Here is a 16,921-nt window from a genome sequence, read left to right on the forward strand (position 1 = left end):
CACAATGTAGTGTGGCACACATTTCAGATTTTAGATGTGTTTGTTTCCTGTCTCCTCACAGCAATACATGATTTATATTGGTCAGTAAAAACGTACGAGTTAAATACATACTAGTCTACATTGTAGTCTACAGTAGGATACATTGAACAAACCCTCAATATTGTAATGAGAGGATTGAACCACAAGATGGCAGCAGATGCATAGTCATGGCGCACAGTGGCGCTTGTGATTTAAGTCGGGCAACGTATGTATTAAAATCACGTTATTCGTGAATTTTTATAATTCATTTGTATACAAAGTGGTTTCGGTTTCTAAGCACAAAGTTGCACTATAAATGTTCTCCTTTTTATTTGCCTTTATTGAGATTTATTATATGCCTAAGTGGTACAAGTGCTGATCTAATGCCAGTTTAAGAATCATCACGGCTGAAGAAATAATGGGAAAAATAAAATACTTGATTTATTATACAAGATTTGTTTTATTTCAAACCATTTTGGCCTATTGTGGTCTTTCAACTGTCGAAGAAGCTTTGACTGGCGGGTTTGCCTTTCTAAAAAATAAATAAAAAAATACAAAATTCAACCAAAAATTGTGCTATATTTTTCAGTTTGTCGAGCCCGGATGTTTTTATTCATAAAGGTAGCACAACTATATTTTAATGGAAAAACATCATCCAATCTAAAAAAAAAAAAGCAAATTGGTTAATCCATCTTAGTTCCAATAAATACTTGAGTTATAATTAATCTTTTCAATCTAATAAAGTAGGTACTTTATTGCAAGCAGTTTTCATCCTACCTGCTTTCTGTGTGATCTGTATGGTGCTGATTGCATGTTGAGACCTTTTCTTTGTTGGTTTGGTAATTGTCTGCATGGTGCCTTTATAAAGAGACGCTCTCTAAATTAACCCAAATGAAATTTCAGTGAAAGTCAGATTTGTTGATGAGGCCGCAGCGTCATGGCAGGTCAGAACGCGGATCAGAGAGGTGCGCTCTTCTTCTCCTTTAACCAGATTTATCAATCACATTTTGAGCAACATTTTGAGAAACTTTGATGTATTCACTGGTTTTACTTGGGGAAAAAAAAAAACAAACAAAACATTTAGGTGGAGATCAGATAACAGCAACCATTCTTGCCCTTTAAAAAGCTTCAGTTGCCTTTGAAAGGAGATTCTTCTGGTCAGCCCGGGGCGATGTCATTTACGGGGGGAGGAATTACCTCATCCCAAAATTCCTCTCTTTTTCTCTCGTTTTCTTTTAATCCTCAACCTGTAAAACTTTGTTTTTACCTTTTTTTAATATGTTGAGACTGGTTTAAAAATCCGCTTTACATTTTTATAATCCCATTCCTAGATCCGCACATTATACTTTAGCATGTATCTTCAAAATTATCATTTTATTTTAGTCTTAGACTTCGTTTCCCACTTTCAAAAAATATTTTATTCCATAAGCCAAGAAAAGAAAAAAACACCTGCAGATTCCGTGGATGAGTGACATTTGATTTGTCCCACTCAGGTGTATCGGTTACACCGGCGCATGCGCACTGCACGATAATCAGGTGAAGTAAAACTCCATGGTTTCAGTCAGTCGCTGGGTCTCAGAGGGATTGCCGCAACTGGAGCCTTGCAGATGTCTGTGCTGGAGAGGATAGACTGGAGGGTGAGTTGATTCCTCCCCCTGTGTGCTTGTGTTTAGTTGGGTTTCTCTTACGACCGATTCCATTAAAAACAAAACTTGTTTTATGTTTATTGCCCTTTATCTGTTCAGACTGGATTCCTATTATTTTGTATTTTCCCCTTAATCACTGATTTGTAATCTTGTAGCGCTGTATGAGTTTCGGAAACACTTGTGGTTTAATAATAGTCAGAATCATGCAGAATCTGATTCGCTTGTATTAAAATGTTGATTTTAAAGCCTATCCGTTTTCAGCTACTACGTTTTCAAAATGTGTTTTTCATTTTGTTGCTAAGAGTTAAATTAAACCAATCACCTGACAGGACAGGCTCACTGGCATGTGTGGTATTTTTTTAATGTACCCGGGAACAGATCCAGTTCATCTTTACACCTGACATCAAATGAGTCAGATATCACTGTCATCATTATGCCAAGCTGCACTTTTCAGATTGTTCAAAGCATTATACAGTCCAGCCAAGCGTGACTAACTTCCCTCAGCAGGCCTGCTAAAGAGGATGATATTTAATCAACGTGCATTTTGTTTCTGCTTGGCATCACAACAAGCCAAGAAGCAACACGCTGGAAAAAAAAAAAGAATAAAAGAAGAGGATAATCCTCTGTCGCTCACGTCCTGTGGTTCCCATACTCACTGGAGAATCACAGCTTGGGTGGATAGACGCCACAGACTTTTTCACTACAGGACAAAAGGCTGTCCATTGTAGGCTTAGACGTCAAATTGTAGTAATTTCAGTAATAAATCGCTCCCGACTAAAGGACAGTGACGGAAACTAATGTCAAACTGTCAAAAATAAAACTCAAGTCAATCATGCAAATTACTGTTAAATTTAAAAATGAGGTTTCCTCTAAGATGTAAATGAATCTGTGAAAGAGTTGTTAGTTGAGATTCTTTGAGTTTCGAAAGCTTTTCGTTCTTTTTTTTTTTTTTTTGTTAAACATAAATAATCTGCTAAACTTTGGGGTTTGTTGTGGTTTGAAACGAGCACTTAACGACCACTGAGAAAAACCATAACATTAAAACCTCATTGACCTGTTTATAGAGTCGCCAGGCGTTCAAGCTGCTTTAGAGCTGACTTAGAAAACAATAAAATAAAACAGCATTTTCTGCGAGACAATAATAATAATAAAAAAGATATATTGGATTTTTCTCGGAATATAGTATTATAGTATTATAGTAGTATAGTAGTATAGTAGTATAGTAGTATAGTATAGTAGTAAGTTGTTAATAATTATCAAAATGATCTACATAACAGTAATAATAATAATTTTGGAAGACTATATGAAATCAAATAATTCAAAAATATTGTTGGAAAAAATATATCTCATATAACGCGGGGAATTTTTGGCTTGAAAATAGCAATTTTAACGGGGCGGGGACTAACTCCCAAAAACCAAACAGAGCGGCGTTTTTTAATTCCCATTTTGTCGGTTCCGGCCAGTAATCACCCTAGACATTAAACTAAATACGCCATTTTTAAGTTTTATCGATAGGAAACATGTTCAGCTACGGGTAAAATAAGCTGTTTTCTTTTAATGATAAGGGGATTTATTTCACAACGATTTACACCGGACCCAGTTGGTTTACAAGGACTGTAATCCAGAACATCTGGTTGTCTTTTCAAAAACACAAGACCTTCGGTTCAGGAACCCATTGCGTTTGAAGAGAAAACCAAAATCACAGGAAACCTAATTAGTTTTGTGGTAAGAAGCTGTATCCATCGCTGCACACAAAAAGTGATTTAGAAGTTTGGAGGGAGGGTTTCAATTTTTGACACCGACACAAGACGGCTGCACAGACGGACATGCCTCTGATTGGGCCATCTTCCCGCCAATCAGAGGTTGTTTTGTTCCACCCTGTCATCGGCATCCTTGTACAGGGTAACGCCCTCCCACAGTCGCTGTGCAGATATATCACAGAGCTAATTTTTTTTCCCGGCCCAATAGGATTGAACGTCTCTGTTTCGTCCAAAAGAGGGAGTCAAGTTTCTTATGCAGCAGTTTTGCCCACTTTCACAACACAACTCCAGAGCGCACTGACCGGAGAGAGAAAGGGGGGTGAGAAATATTGTTTGACGACTGTTTTCTCTCACAGTGGGTACGGAGGCTCATAGGCTCATAGCCTGTCTGCTGTGGGAGCGTCAGTCCGTGGGTCAGTTTGCCCTTGAGCCCTCACCTCACAACTTTGCTGTCTGTTTGCTGCAGCAGAAGAGCAATCGGGTTCATGATCTCAAGGGAGCTCCCATTTTTTCCACACCTGGATTAACCCAAGGCGACGTTTTCTTTTTCTTCCTCTTCTTCTTGCTTTCTCGTTATTTTTTTTTAGTTTATTTATTTTTATTTTTATTTTATTTTTTTGCAACGGAGAAACTCGGACAGAATGTTGTGGAAACTAGCTGACAACGTAAAATATGAAGAAGACTGTGAGGTGAGTTTAGATAATATACCGTCGTTCAAAACGAACTCGGAGTGAAGAGAAGGAAAAGTTGGGTTTTCGACAACACGAATTGTTGCGCGGGTTGATGTTTATTTCCATGTGCGAGTAGAAAAAAAGAGGAAAGCATGAAAAGGTCTGTAACGTTAACAAAGCAGGACGCATGTTTGGACAGGAATGCTGGGCAAAACGTATCCAAAGAATTTGCAACTTTGAAACTTTGTTGCAGTTATTAAAAATAAAATGTAATAAAGCTTTAAGAATATAATAATAATAATAATAATAATAATAATATGAAATAAAATATTTTGTTTTATAGTTATTATGGCAAGTGATTTAAAATACACCTTTATTTAAATAGGTAAAGAAAAATCCTATTACCAGTCCTAATGCGCACCCAACTGGTAATTATTTTTATTGGAAATCTTTCAAGAGATAAGGTATATGACACCTATAATTTCCTTAAGACATATATATCACCGTTTGCCCTGCAGTTGCCATCTCGCTCAGCTGTCTTGTCTTTTCCCTCTCAAAGGAAAGGCATGACGGCAACAGCAATGGGAACTCCCGGCTGCCTCACCTGCCAGCGGTCAGTCAGCACCTCTATAGCCCGTCTCCTTCCCTCTCACACTCGGCTGGTTCAGACTTCCAGCCCCCGTACTTTCCACCTCCGTACCAGCCCATCTCCTACCCCCAGTCCACCGACCCATACTCTCATCTCAGCGACCCGTTCAACATTAACTCCATACACCAGTCGCCTTCGTCGAACCAGCAGCAGCCGTCTTGGCCCGGCCGGCAAGGCCAGGACGGACTCGGGAGGAGCGGACTGGCGAGCCAAATCTTGGGCCTCGAGGGAGGCTCGTCCGGGGTGAGAAGAGAGGGGTTCCGGCGGCCGGAGCTGCTGCCCCCGCACAGCCTGGACTCTTCTGTTATTGGTGATAATATGGGAATTCATGACATGGGCCCTGGACTGGAAGACGTTCAGGTAAGAGAATTGCAACATGTAGCTACTTGACGGTATATTTTGGAGTTACTGAACATGAGGGAAGCAGGTTCTTAAACCCATTTGCATTTTTAAAAACCTTGTGGATTATTCTAAGAAATTAAAAAGTCACTGATTGATCATTTCTAAAATTTCAATTTTAGGTAATTTTCCATACTTTCTAAATTTACAATAATCCAGATTAAATATCATCTTCTTCACATTTTTCACTCAAATTTTGACTATAACGTTAAACCCTGTCAAATTAATCTAAGTTTACTCATTTATGTTGCATCAACAAAATATCCTTATCTATTTCTTTCTGTGTTTTTAATCAGCATGTAGATGACCACAGTATTATTATGCCAGATCAGACAGTCATCAAAAAAGGTAAGTTTTCCCAAAATCTTTAAAGTTAGAATAAAGAAAAGAGAGAAAGAATGAAAGTGAAAAAGAAAGAGTGCTCTTGTTTGAATTTGCTGCCTGGGGTACATTTGCCTTTGTCGTCTTTGTGCAGCCAATGCAGTAATTACTAACAGGAATGGGAAATTATACAACAAGAACTGTGTTTTTTCACTCTATATTCCAAAAAAATACCATGCTTCTGATGGCATGTCAGGGCACTCAGTGCACAGAAGGAGGCAGCTTTTTGTCTTTTATTTGTACTACTGCTCTGCACGATGATAATCCGCATGTAGCCACGAGATGCACTCATCTAAGCTTGACATGATCCTCCACCTATTCTGTTAGTGAAGGTGCTTGAATGGATCCATCAGTGGGAAAGGAGCTGATCCCTGCTTTCAAATTCGGAAGGCTGTAGCTGACATGATGGGAAAATTGAGCAATCTGGCAGCTGGGCAGTGTTGAGTAAGGAGCAGAGGAGGAAGGCGTTGAATCATCTTTCAAGCTCTTTATAGCAAATCTTTTCTGATCACGTTTTCAGGAATTTAGGAGTTGGTCTTGAATCTTGAATTGTGTTTGGCTGTTTGAAGGACCAGCTTCTGGTTGGGTGTGGTGTTTGGGTTGCACAGGAAGGACAGTCTGGTAATCCATTGGGGCACGAATCATGTTTTGAAACTTTTGCTGCTTTGACAACAGGGTCCAATAAAACTTCAGACAAACAGACAGACAGACAGACAGACAGACAGACAGACAGACAGACAGACAGATAGATAGATACCAAAATTACAAGCAGAAAGCTATTTATGCAGCAGAATAAAGCAGCCCATCTCCATGATGTTATGGAAATCAGTGATGGGTCATTATGTTGTTCCCATGCTGAAGGCTACGCCATAGGCAATCTATTTTCCCACTTGTAAACAATGGCATGTCATTCCCAGGCATGTGCCCCAGAGGAAGAAGTGAAACACCCATGTGACTCTGTGATTTCTGTCTCAGTATTAGGACTACGAGGTGGCAGGAACCTTGATCGCATACAGAGGACTTATTATCAGGGGGGCTTTCTTGCTGGTGAGGATGAAGATAGCTGTATTTTGTATTGTAGTGTGCTGTACTGTTTTTTGTTTGTCTGCAGACTGTCAGTCCTTTTGTGTTTGATTAAAATAAATCTTTATTTAATGTGATCAAAAACAAAGTTGTAAATATGTTTAGAAGAGAGCAGGTCCTTTACAAAGTAAGGGTTTAAATGAGGTTCAGCTTGTTTGTGGATACCTGTTTGTGGATGGTGTTTAAAATGAGGGCTAACCTTCAGGCATCCAGTGTTTCATGAACCATACAATATTTCGAAAGGTTCAAAAAAAATGTTTCTTGTAAACACTCATTCACCAAAGACTGGTTTCCTCGGAGCTGCTTAATCATACATACAGTACATACACACAGTCACACACGCACAGCTTCTTGTGATTACATGCAAAAAAACAGACATTCAAGGAAGGATTTAGAGCTTATGTACATACACTGGAAAAGGGCATATGCAAACAATCACTGTTGCCCAACCACAATTCTCTTTTTTGTGTTCATAATGTAGGTTTTTCCCTTTCTCTCCAGGCCCTGTCACATTACCGAAAGGCAACACGCTGGGCCTTCCCTTCCAGAAAGAGTCACTGCTGGGCATGGTATCAAATCCCACAGAGGTGTTCTGCTCCGTACCGGGCCGCCTTTCCTTGTTGAGCTCCACATCCAAGTACAAGGTTACTGTGGCTGAAGTCCAGAGGCGTTTGTCACCCCCGGAGTGCCTGAACGCATCACTCCTGGGAGGAGTTTTACGCAGGTCGAGGCTTAAATTCATTTATCATGACAGCTTGACTGGATTGAATATACATTTTTTTTCCCTTCTTGACCTGATTTTACTTTCAACCTTAAATGTTATATGTCTTCTATCTGTAAGTCATTATAAAAACCTTAGATATAAATCATAATAACACAATAGAATATTAGCCATAGCTCAAAGCTCAGTAGCTCATGGAAAATACTTTGTTTTTTAAAGTTCAGCTTGGCGTGTGCTCTTTTTATGTATTTTACAAGGCATTCCGTGTTCTAACATGTTAGTCTGAAAAGTGTGTGATTGTGTTTGCTGATGTTTGCATGATGTATAGTTTTATCTGCGCTATAGCAGTTGCTCTTTTGTCACAGATGTTACAGTGACAGTCTGTTGAAGAGGTGGGGTGGGGGTTACCATTTGTGCTTAACACCCCTGATCAGAGCAATTATTTTTGTCAAAGTGCATGTTTGCCACTTCCCATGTGCCTTTGTTAATGTTGACATACACAGCGCTTTTTATGTAGGTCAAATACTTAAGGGAGGGGGCTTGTAAGTACAGAAACCGGGGCTGAAGGGGAGTGCGTTGAGATGATGGGGGGGGTCGGGAGGATTTAGTCACACATGCCTCTCTAAAGATCTCTCACCCACAATATAGAGGGAGAGATGTCGGCCTGACCATGCAGAAAACTGACTCTGCCATGGCAAGTTAAGAGTATGAGAGCCTCTACAAATGCATGTTTGAGTGATGGATCTGTTTCATTTTTGAATCATTCGAATTTTTTTTTGTTTTTCTTTTAGATTAGGAGAAGCACTTTATATTTTAGAATATTAAACCTGGAGTGAGACCTTCTTTTCCATGATATTCCTGCACTACTAAAATTTCACACACTAATTATTTTCTTTTAATGTTCAATTTTCTTAAATAATTATCACCAAAACTCATAAAATAATAGAAAATACTATCAAATAGTATTGGTGAGATTTTTTTTCTTAAAATGAAATAATGTCCATCTAAAATCTGTTGCTGCTTTCAAGGATTTGGACTCAGTTTGTTTTTATGTCGTCCTGCAGAGCCAAGTCAAAAAATGGAGGTCGTTCTCTGCGAGAGAAGCTGGATAAAATTGGGCTTAATTTGCCTGCTGGAAGAAGGAAGGCGGCCAATGTCACTCTACTTACCTCACTTGTAGAAGGTATGACGCATCACTCGGTAGCATATCGTACCTTTCTGACTTTTACTGCATCTTACACCGGCTGGAATGCTGCTCAGATAGCGTGGGAATGTACGAGTGTCATTCTCCTCAGCATAGTGTGTTTTTATTAGAGCGCAATCATAAAACAATTCAAGCCGCCTGTCAATCAGCTTTGTTCTTGAGAGAGGTGTTTAAGTAGCTAGCAGTATGTATGAATTAGGTGATCTTTTGCATGGATGAGTAGCCTCTCCAGTTGGTCAAAATAAGAATAGAAGAAACGATTTGCCAATGGCAATTTTTTACTTTTGTCTTGAGCTGATAAAAACATGTCCATGAGGCATTCAGGCTTTATTCTCTAAGCTGTTCTTCTGTAAACAACTATCTGAATCCACCAAAAAGAAATGGACTGACAGACAACCTCTAACTAGCAAACTTCTCTCAGAAATAAGTCCTTCTCTGTTTAGTGTTGGAAGAGTAAAATCTATTTTTATATTTGGTTGTTACTGCTTAGTAAAAAATACTTATTTTGTTTTCAAAATCCCAAACAAGACAACACCAGTTTTTAATTACATACTCTGATTATTATTATTTTGTATTTTTTTTAATGCAAACCAGCCAAGATCCCCTCATACCAAGTTTTATTGGTGTAGTACTCTTTATGGCATGAGCAATAGGCAAGATAAAAATTTGTCACCTTGTATATGGCAGATGCATCTTGATAGGGTTAGACTTTCATATGATCACAGTATCACTTTCAAACCGCCTACCTGCCGCTGGCTGAAGCCGGATATTTTTTTTCCCTCTCTACATTCCCATTCATTTTTATAAATAGGCTAATGATTCTATGCAGGAGAATGACTGGAGGCCTGTTTTATTTCAAGACCTTCAAAGCTGAATTAAGCCTTGTTATGTTGTGTTCAGCTCTCCAGGAGGGCCAGCTGACCTTAAAGCTTGTGCTTCTGAACATCTGCCTGAATCCTGTTAGTTATGTGCAAGACTATCAAAAAAGCATAGCTTGAGGTGCTTTATGCCCTCAGTATTACCATTTATCCACATAAGCCCATTATGACAGTGCAAATCAAAGCAACCTCAAGATGGAAATAAACTTCTTCCATTGGCTTTGTTTTCCACAGGCAAGAGGTCTTAACACTAGCAATCATCCTCCAGGTTAACAGATTCTGTTTAGATGGCTTTCTTCCCAACAGGTTGAAATGTAGGGTTGGCAATACTATTGTGTGAATAGATAAATTATAGATCTTGATACATTTACAAGTCACATTTGAAAATTTGATATTATCATATAGTGTGAGATAGTAACATAAGAACAACACAAATGTAGTCGTAAAGAAATCATCAAAAATCCACATTTAGATGTCATGGTCATTGGACAACAGAATCGGAAACCAGTCATGAAAGAATAAAAGTGCTTATTTGATTTTTATTTCACATTTGAAACCTCATAGCTCTAGTTTAATTTATTTTTCAACAAGTAAATAAAAGCAGACAAATAATAATGTCAAAAATAAGCACTGATCTAACATTTGGATTAGTTTGGGCAAAGTGTTTAAGGAAAAAATATTTTTTACAAATTATTTTTCATTCCTAGCTCAGTGTGGAAAACACTCATCTTTACAATATGTTTGTAAATATATTACAGGGTGGCGCATATTCACTGTTCACTGGGACAGGGGGTACAAATATGAAATAAGCATATTTCCATGTCTCTTTGCCAGTAATTGTATGTTTGTTATTTAAAATCAGGAAAATAAAAACAAAAGTCTGACCCAATTTAAACTGTTGCTCATACATTTTGATCAAAGATGAGAAAATTTAATTAAATTTAATATTTCACATCTTCATTACTTGTGTCTTAAGAGTAAAGCCTTTCAACTTAGCATTCACAGACTAAGGAAAAGGTGTAATTCAGAACCATTGGAGGTAATATTTGGAAGTCTGCCGTTTTTGCTTATAGACTCTGTCCTCGTTGAACATAGCTTCTAAAAGAACTTAAATAGGTGTAAGAAAACATGACTCATGCCACCAAAGTGCATGTTAATCATGTTGAGCTCAGACCAGAAGAGCCACTGTTGTCACTTCTACCCGGTTTAGAATTCCAAACCCTAATTACTGCAGTTGTTTTGGAAGGAATGAGAGTAGCAGTCAGAGGGAATTGTTTTCTTTTCATCCAACTCTTTAAACAACAGTATGAACTTTTCCCTTCGTGTGCAAGAATATGGTGTGATTTTAGAGTAGGTTTTGGGGAGTTGTCTGGAAGAAGAAATGTCTTGTGTCTGGTGGTTTGAGCTAACAACAACTGATTTTTGATTTTTGTTTCCACAGGTGAAGCTGTTCATTTAGCAAGAGACTTTGGTTATGTATGCGAGACTGAGTTTCCTGCAAAGGCAATAGCTGAATACTTGGGCAGGCCCCATGTGGAGCGCAACGAGGTCAACTCTCGCAAGAACATGCTCCTCGCTGCTAAGTCAGTATTTCTAATTTGTGGTTTGCATCTTATTTGCACGCATTTATTCACTTGTAACAGAGTCAAGTTGCAACTTACCTTTTTTTTTTTTAGTTTTTCAAAGCCTGTTTTTGCTCTGTTATTTTGGCAGTAGAGCAGCTACCTTATTGAAACACCCACTGTGTTATCTATTGGGTCGGCTTTCAGGCCAAGTATATTATTGCATCTATCCTGACTGGTTTCTCTACCCTCAGGCAAATCTGCAAAGAATTTACTGACCTGCTCACACAGGACCGGTCACCGTTAGGAAACTCAAGGCCGGCGCCCATCTTGGAGCCTGGAATCCAGGGCTGCCTGACTCATTTCAGCCTCATCACTCATGGATTTGGTTCTCCAGCCATATGCGCTGCAATGACCTCCCTCCAGAACTACCTAAATGAGGCGCTCAAACAAGTGGACAAGATGTACTTGAGTTCTGGCAGTGAAACCCAGGGATCCTCGGAGAGCGGGAGCAAGTCCACTGACAAGATGGACAAGCACAGGAAATGAGAGCTCAAAAGGAGAAAACCTGAATTTCACAATCACAGAATACACTCATTCTTGCTGCCCTCTCCCTGTTTTGGACTTTTTGAAACTTATCTTTAGTATTACCATTTTGAGAGCTTATTTTGTATGTGGGTGTGTATGTGTGCTTCCAATGTAAATGCATATTTCTACAAAACTTTGGATTTGTCACAGATGGCTACACGTCGGTAAGTGCTGACTCCAAATAGGGAATTCTGTGGACTCGGCTTTTTGGGAGCTGCTTCTGTGATGGTTAAACATACCATCAAACAATAGCGATCCAGTTCCATAAAATTCCAACTCAACTACAGTTTTTTTAAAGGGGGATGGGAACAAGTGCATTCAGTTTTTTTTGTAGTGGACATCATCTTAAGATGAGTTGCAATGGCTGTGAATTCCACTCAGCACCCCTCTCCTTAACCTCCCCCTTCAGTCTGGAGGCAAATCCACTGATTTCCTGTGTCTCAATGGACCTGCAAAGGACAATTTTTAAGTGTGTGTGTGTGTGTGTGTGTGTGTGTGTGTGTTTATGTGTGAGAGACAGACAGAAAGGAAGAGACATAGCAAAAGAGTGAGATGCAAAAATACACTCTGCTGTCTTTGTTTTTGTATTATTATTATTATTTTGTACACCCCATTCTGACTCCAGTGTTATCATGCTTTGCTTAATGGGAGACATTTGAGTCTGGCAATAATTTTTCAGTCAGTGCTCATTTACAAATCAGAGACTTTAAAGATGCTACAAAAGACGCCTTGTAAGTGTTTGTGTGGATGACAGGCATTCACACAATTCTGTTCTCCAACATTAGTGTATAAAAGCATGAGGTAACATCAGCCAAATATCAATCTTACTATGAATGCGTGTCGTAAGAATGTGTGTACTTGTACATATTTCTTTCTTTTAAAATGTTTTTAACTAGACATTAAATTCAAAATGTCAAAACATAGAATTTTATTCAATTTGTTGTCCTGGAATGTAAATATATATTTTTTAATTTATGTTGTAATTTAATGGGTTTGTGTAAATAATAGCATCATTGAGGTATATGGTCTAACTTTTTACAGGATGTGTTAGAAACTTTTTTAAATGGGTTAGATTTTTTTCTCAAGTAGAGTTTAGGAAATGGGCATGATTTGCCTTTTTTGTTAAAGATGTAAAAAAAAAAACATGTTTCAAAGTTCCAGGATCAAATACAAATAAAAAATGAAAGCCTGAAGCCAGATCCGGTGTGCAAGTGATGTTGCCCAGATCACAGAAACACACATTTCCTTTTTTATGGCCTAGTTTCTCAGCAATAGTTCACAGAAAATGGTTAAGTCATGTGTTGGAAGATTTCCCTGTAGATAAACAGCCAAAGAAAATTCCCCCTACCAAACTAATGCGAACAGTAGTCATCATTATTTGCTCTCAGTTAGCTTCACAAATAGGCTGTGTAGCTCATTGAAGGCGTAGACCTCAACAGCGCATCATGTGAGGGACAAAGATGTGTTGTGGAGAGCAGGCAAACGACTTGTTTATTTTTGAACTAAGAAAATGGTTGATGGTGATTTTATCTGAAATTTTCTTGGCTTCTTGTTGCTCAGGTCGGCTCCCATGTTAATCTGGATTTCAAAAGTTACTTTTAAAGAAAGGCCCTCATTCTTAACTTTAATTTATTTCAGTAAATTAAAGTATATTGGCATGAATTTTTATAAATTGTGTTATATAAGACAAAAGGCATAGACAATGATGTACAGGTTCATCTCAATACATTAGAATGTTGTTGACAAGTTTTTTTATTATTATTTCAGTAATTCAGATCAAAAACAGAATTTAGTATATTCTGTAGATTCAATACACATAGACTAAACTGAATAAACCGAAACTGAAAACAGACTAAAATACTCAAAGTGTGTATTTTATGTTATTTTTTATAATTACAAAACACACCAAATGAAACCTCAAGTTCTCCTTCTGAAAATTATTTTTTACACAGCATTCTGTTTAAAAACAGAATGCGAGTCTAGTGAAAAGTATGTCCATGTAACGTGCCTGGTCAAGGCTCCTTCTCCAAGAGTCAAAGCAAATTTGTCTTTAGCAGTGCTTATGCCTATTGCTTGTCTACCTTTTTTTTCTCTCCTTTCACTAAACTACCTAAACTACTACCTATGGATGCATAACATATTAATGGATTATGACATAATATCTGTGCAATAAAAATAATTATTTAATTGGTATTATTCAAAGGCAAATATTCAAATGTCTGAAACAAAAATTTGTGCCAAGTTGGAGGCCGCAATTATCCAAATTAACAGAATAGAAGGCTTGAAATAAAACTCACTCAACGCAATAAATCTTTATAACGTCCTTTAACTTTTTGAATTGAGTTACTGAAAAAAACAACTCATTGCGATGACATTCTAATTATTGAGACGCACAGTCTCTAAAATCACATCAGCTGCAACTTTACTGGTTACATTGCATAAGTTCATTCTTTGTGTCAGAAAGTCATCTATGTTACACGTTGGTTTTTAAGCAAAAATTTAAACTAAAGCAACATAAAAATATTTGATACTTCAGCCACATGTTGCAAAAAGGTTTGCAATGTTGAAGGTTTTCCTGAGTTACAGTTTTAAGATACAGCAAACATGTATTGTCAAGCTAATGTGGCGCCTCTACTTTTCTACTCCGTTGTTGTTTCAGTGTACTGCTACAAGTTTCCCCATACTGTTGAGAGCACCTTTGATGTCTGTGAGAGACTGATGAAAAACTGTTGACAAGCTAGGATAGGAAACAAGGTTGCTTAATCATCACTTGCCCAGCCAGTCCACATTGAATCATATTGTCTGTCTCTATGTGTATCAGGAGCAGTTTGATAAATATCAGTGACAGACGCAAAGTGGACAAACTTCTATAATTGACTTTAGTAGGTGCTGCACCAAAGAAAAGTTGAAAACCTAAGACAGAATGCATGTGATCTGTTAATGTATTTATTTCTACTCTATTAATGATACCAATGCAGTATTGACAGAAGAAAAGCATTTTGTACTTAACTTAGAGAGCTATTTTCAAATTATATTACTTTTATTTTTGCAATGTTATTATTTTTATCTAGTTTTCCAGAAGTACGGCCATGGAGGTCAGTAGGAGAAACCAATTTTTGACAAAAAAACAAAAAACATGTCACACAGTAAAGAAGCAGCAGCAGTTGCACTTAGCTGTAACCCTTGCAGTAAGACAAGTATCAGCCTCTCCCCTCAGAAACCAGTCTAACCAGACCTGTCAACCTGAACCCAGTGGCTCAAAGCCCTCACAGCAGTTGACCTTAACTGCCTTCAGTTATTCATGTTATGCCGTATGCATGGGCCTGAAAGAGTAGATAATTGCAGGGAGAGCAGATGATGGTTCAAGCTATAGGCGGAGGAAGAAAAAAGCAGGACTGTTTGAACACAAGTTGAGTTAACACTTCCCTAAGTCAAAATGTCTTTTTGAACAGACAGAACTGATTGTTCGCCTTCTTATTAGTTGTCTTTCAGGCTGTCACTCAGTCACATAAGAGAGGTTTTGTTTTGGAAGACACACCAATTCCATTCACTTTCATCGTCTATCGTCTGCAAAGACAATCTTCCATCGGCAAGTTTGAAGGGCTAAAGCTGGCTAGAGCTGCCAAAGGAGCAGCCAATGTATACAGTTAAAACCTGTGATCATTGCCACCAAGTGAAAAAAGTTTTAGCTGCAAGCTGCAAGTGCACCTGTTTTCCATGTGCCATCCTTTTTCGTGTGATTTCTAAAACTTTGGCAACATGAAAACTAGTCAAACACTCTAAACTGTGAGCAAGGGTGAGCAATTCCCATATGACACACCTAAGGTAGCTGGGAACTGGAGACAAGCGTGAGCTTGTTGATCTCATTCACCACTTCTAAGAACAAAGAGAAGGACTCAGAAACCTCCTTAATTGGAGATATAACTGACATGCTAATGTAATCTTTACATTTCATTATGAAGGCCTTGGGCTACTTGTCAACTCCAGCTTCACTGAACTGTAGCTGTAGTTCAAGTTAGCTCTGACTGCATGACCTTTTAATGTAGGTCGTGGCAAGTCACATGATGAAGCTCAAAGGACAGAGGGAAAATGTGCCAAAATGGGAATAACTTGATGTCATGTCTAATTTTTTTTCAATTTTACCACATGATCTTGTGTTTCGTTAAACATTTTTCATTGTGATTTCAATCACCTCCAAACAAAACAATTCTGTGTCAATGCTTTTCCTCTTTCTTTTTGTAATAAATTTCAAAAGATTTACCCCAAATATTCCCAGATACTTTGCCGTTAACTTTTACCCTTCTCCGTTTAGTCAACCACTTCCTCTCAAGAAATGTGTTTGAAATCTGTTGTGCATTAAGGCTCGTTTGCAGTCAGACTAATCGCTCGCTTGCAGTTCCCAACCACCGAAACCACTTTATGAGTTAAACTATAGTCCTAACATCCCAAGTCATAAACGACAGTCAGAAAGATGACGGTAGTAGATTCTTATCTGTAAATCACCATTGGTTTTAAGCTTGCTCCTGGTTCTGTGAAGATAGAAAGCGTTTGTATCGCTTTGTAGATCTATAAACAATAGATTTCTTTTACTTGCATCACAAAATATGATTAAAGAGATCTCAACAAATTTACCAGTGTAGACAGGGTTTGGAATTTAATGCATTTTGGTCAGTAATGGAAAGAGTTGTAACTGCCAAGTTAAAAATATTTGAGCTGTTAAAAATAATAATTTATGTCTAAATTCAAATTTGTGCAATTAGGGGAAACATCATTATGTTTATAATTTATATAATGAACTTTAGGTAAAAACATCCATCTGTGCATCCTTCTATTGCCTATGCCTGCTTTTCTTTTTAGGGTCGCTGGACGGGTTGTGAGTCCATCAAGGGTCAGCACACACTCACTCATAGCTAAAAACAACATAGAAAAACCAATTGCCAAAAATGTTTTTGGATTGTGGGAGGAAGTCAGAGTATCTGGAGAGAACCCACACATGGAGAACATGCAAATACATAGAGGAAAACAGAATATTTTTGCTGCAAGGCAAAGGTGTTACCAACTGTGTCAATGTTCAGGCAAAATGACATTTTTTCTGTTGTTAATTTAATTTAGCAGTTTTTTTTTAATCACAATTGAAAATTGTTGTTGATTTCTATGGAAAGCTCTGGAATTGTAATTTGCCAGGTATGTTTTTTATGAAGTACAATAGACACTTTTCATGCTGGACTTGAGCCATTCATTGTTATAAAGCAGGTTGTGAACTTGTGGTTTTGTACAGGAACTGAATGTAAATAAACTTGGGTATGTGTTAAAAATAGGATATTCAGGAGTGTGTGTTATAAAGAGTAACAAAGTTTGCAT

The 16,921-nt window shown here is 37.9% G+C and overlaps 1 protein-coding gene across 4 annotated transcripts; it reads left to right on the forward strand.

Moving 5' to 3' along the window:
• The first annotated feature begins 1,543 nt into the window (after positions 1–1,543).
• tfap2c (transcription factor AP-2 gamma (activating enhancer binding protein 2 gamma)) lies at positions 1,544–16,572 on the forward strand. Of its 4 annotated transcripts, none has more exons than XM_028003017.1 (8): positions 1,544–1,655; positions 4,655–5,104; positions 5,440–5,491; positions 6,500–6,571; positions 7,109–7,331; positions 8,393–8,511; positions 10,852–10,993; positions 11,227–16,572. In XM_028003017.1, exons 1-8 carry the CDS (start codon positions 1,626–1,628, stop codon positions 11,519–11,521), a joined length of 1,383 nt encoding a protein of 460 aa, XP_027858818.1. In that variant the 5' UTR covers positions 1,544–1,625; the 3' UTR covers positions 11,522–16,572. The 4 variants fall into 4 exon arrangements, with proteins under 4 accessions (XP_027858818.1, XP_027858820.1, XP_027858817.1 ...); XM_028003016.1 differs by lacking the exon at positions 1,544–1,655 and adding an exon at positions 3,614–4,113; XM_028003019.1 differs by lacking the exon at positions 6,500–6,571.
• Positions 16,573–16,921: the final 349 nt, after the last annotated feature.

Source organism: Xiphophorus couchianus, chromosome 20 (genome assembly GCF_001444195.1).
Source record: "Xiphophorus couchianus chromosome 20, X_couchianus-1.0, whole genome shotgun sequence".
NCBI lineage: Eukaryota > Metazoa > Chordata > Actinopteri > Cyprinodontiformes > Poeciliidae > Xiphophorus > Xiphophorus couchianus.

Bases quoted from the DNA above. Each gene is read 5' to 3' on its own strand.
- tfap2c (XM_028003016.1), top strand. From the start codon at position 4,066: ATGTTGTGGAAACTAGCTGACAACGTAAAATATGAAGAAGACTGTGAG. The intron at 4,114-4,654 runs GTGAGTTTAGAT...TCCCTCTCAAAG, and splicing joins AATATGAAGAAGACTGTGAG to GAAAGGCATGACGGCAACAG. The intron at 6,572-7,108 runs GTGAGGATGAAG...CTTTCTCTCCAG, and splicing joins TCAGGGGGGCTTTCTTGCTG to GCCCTGTCACATTACCGAAA.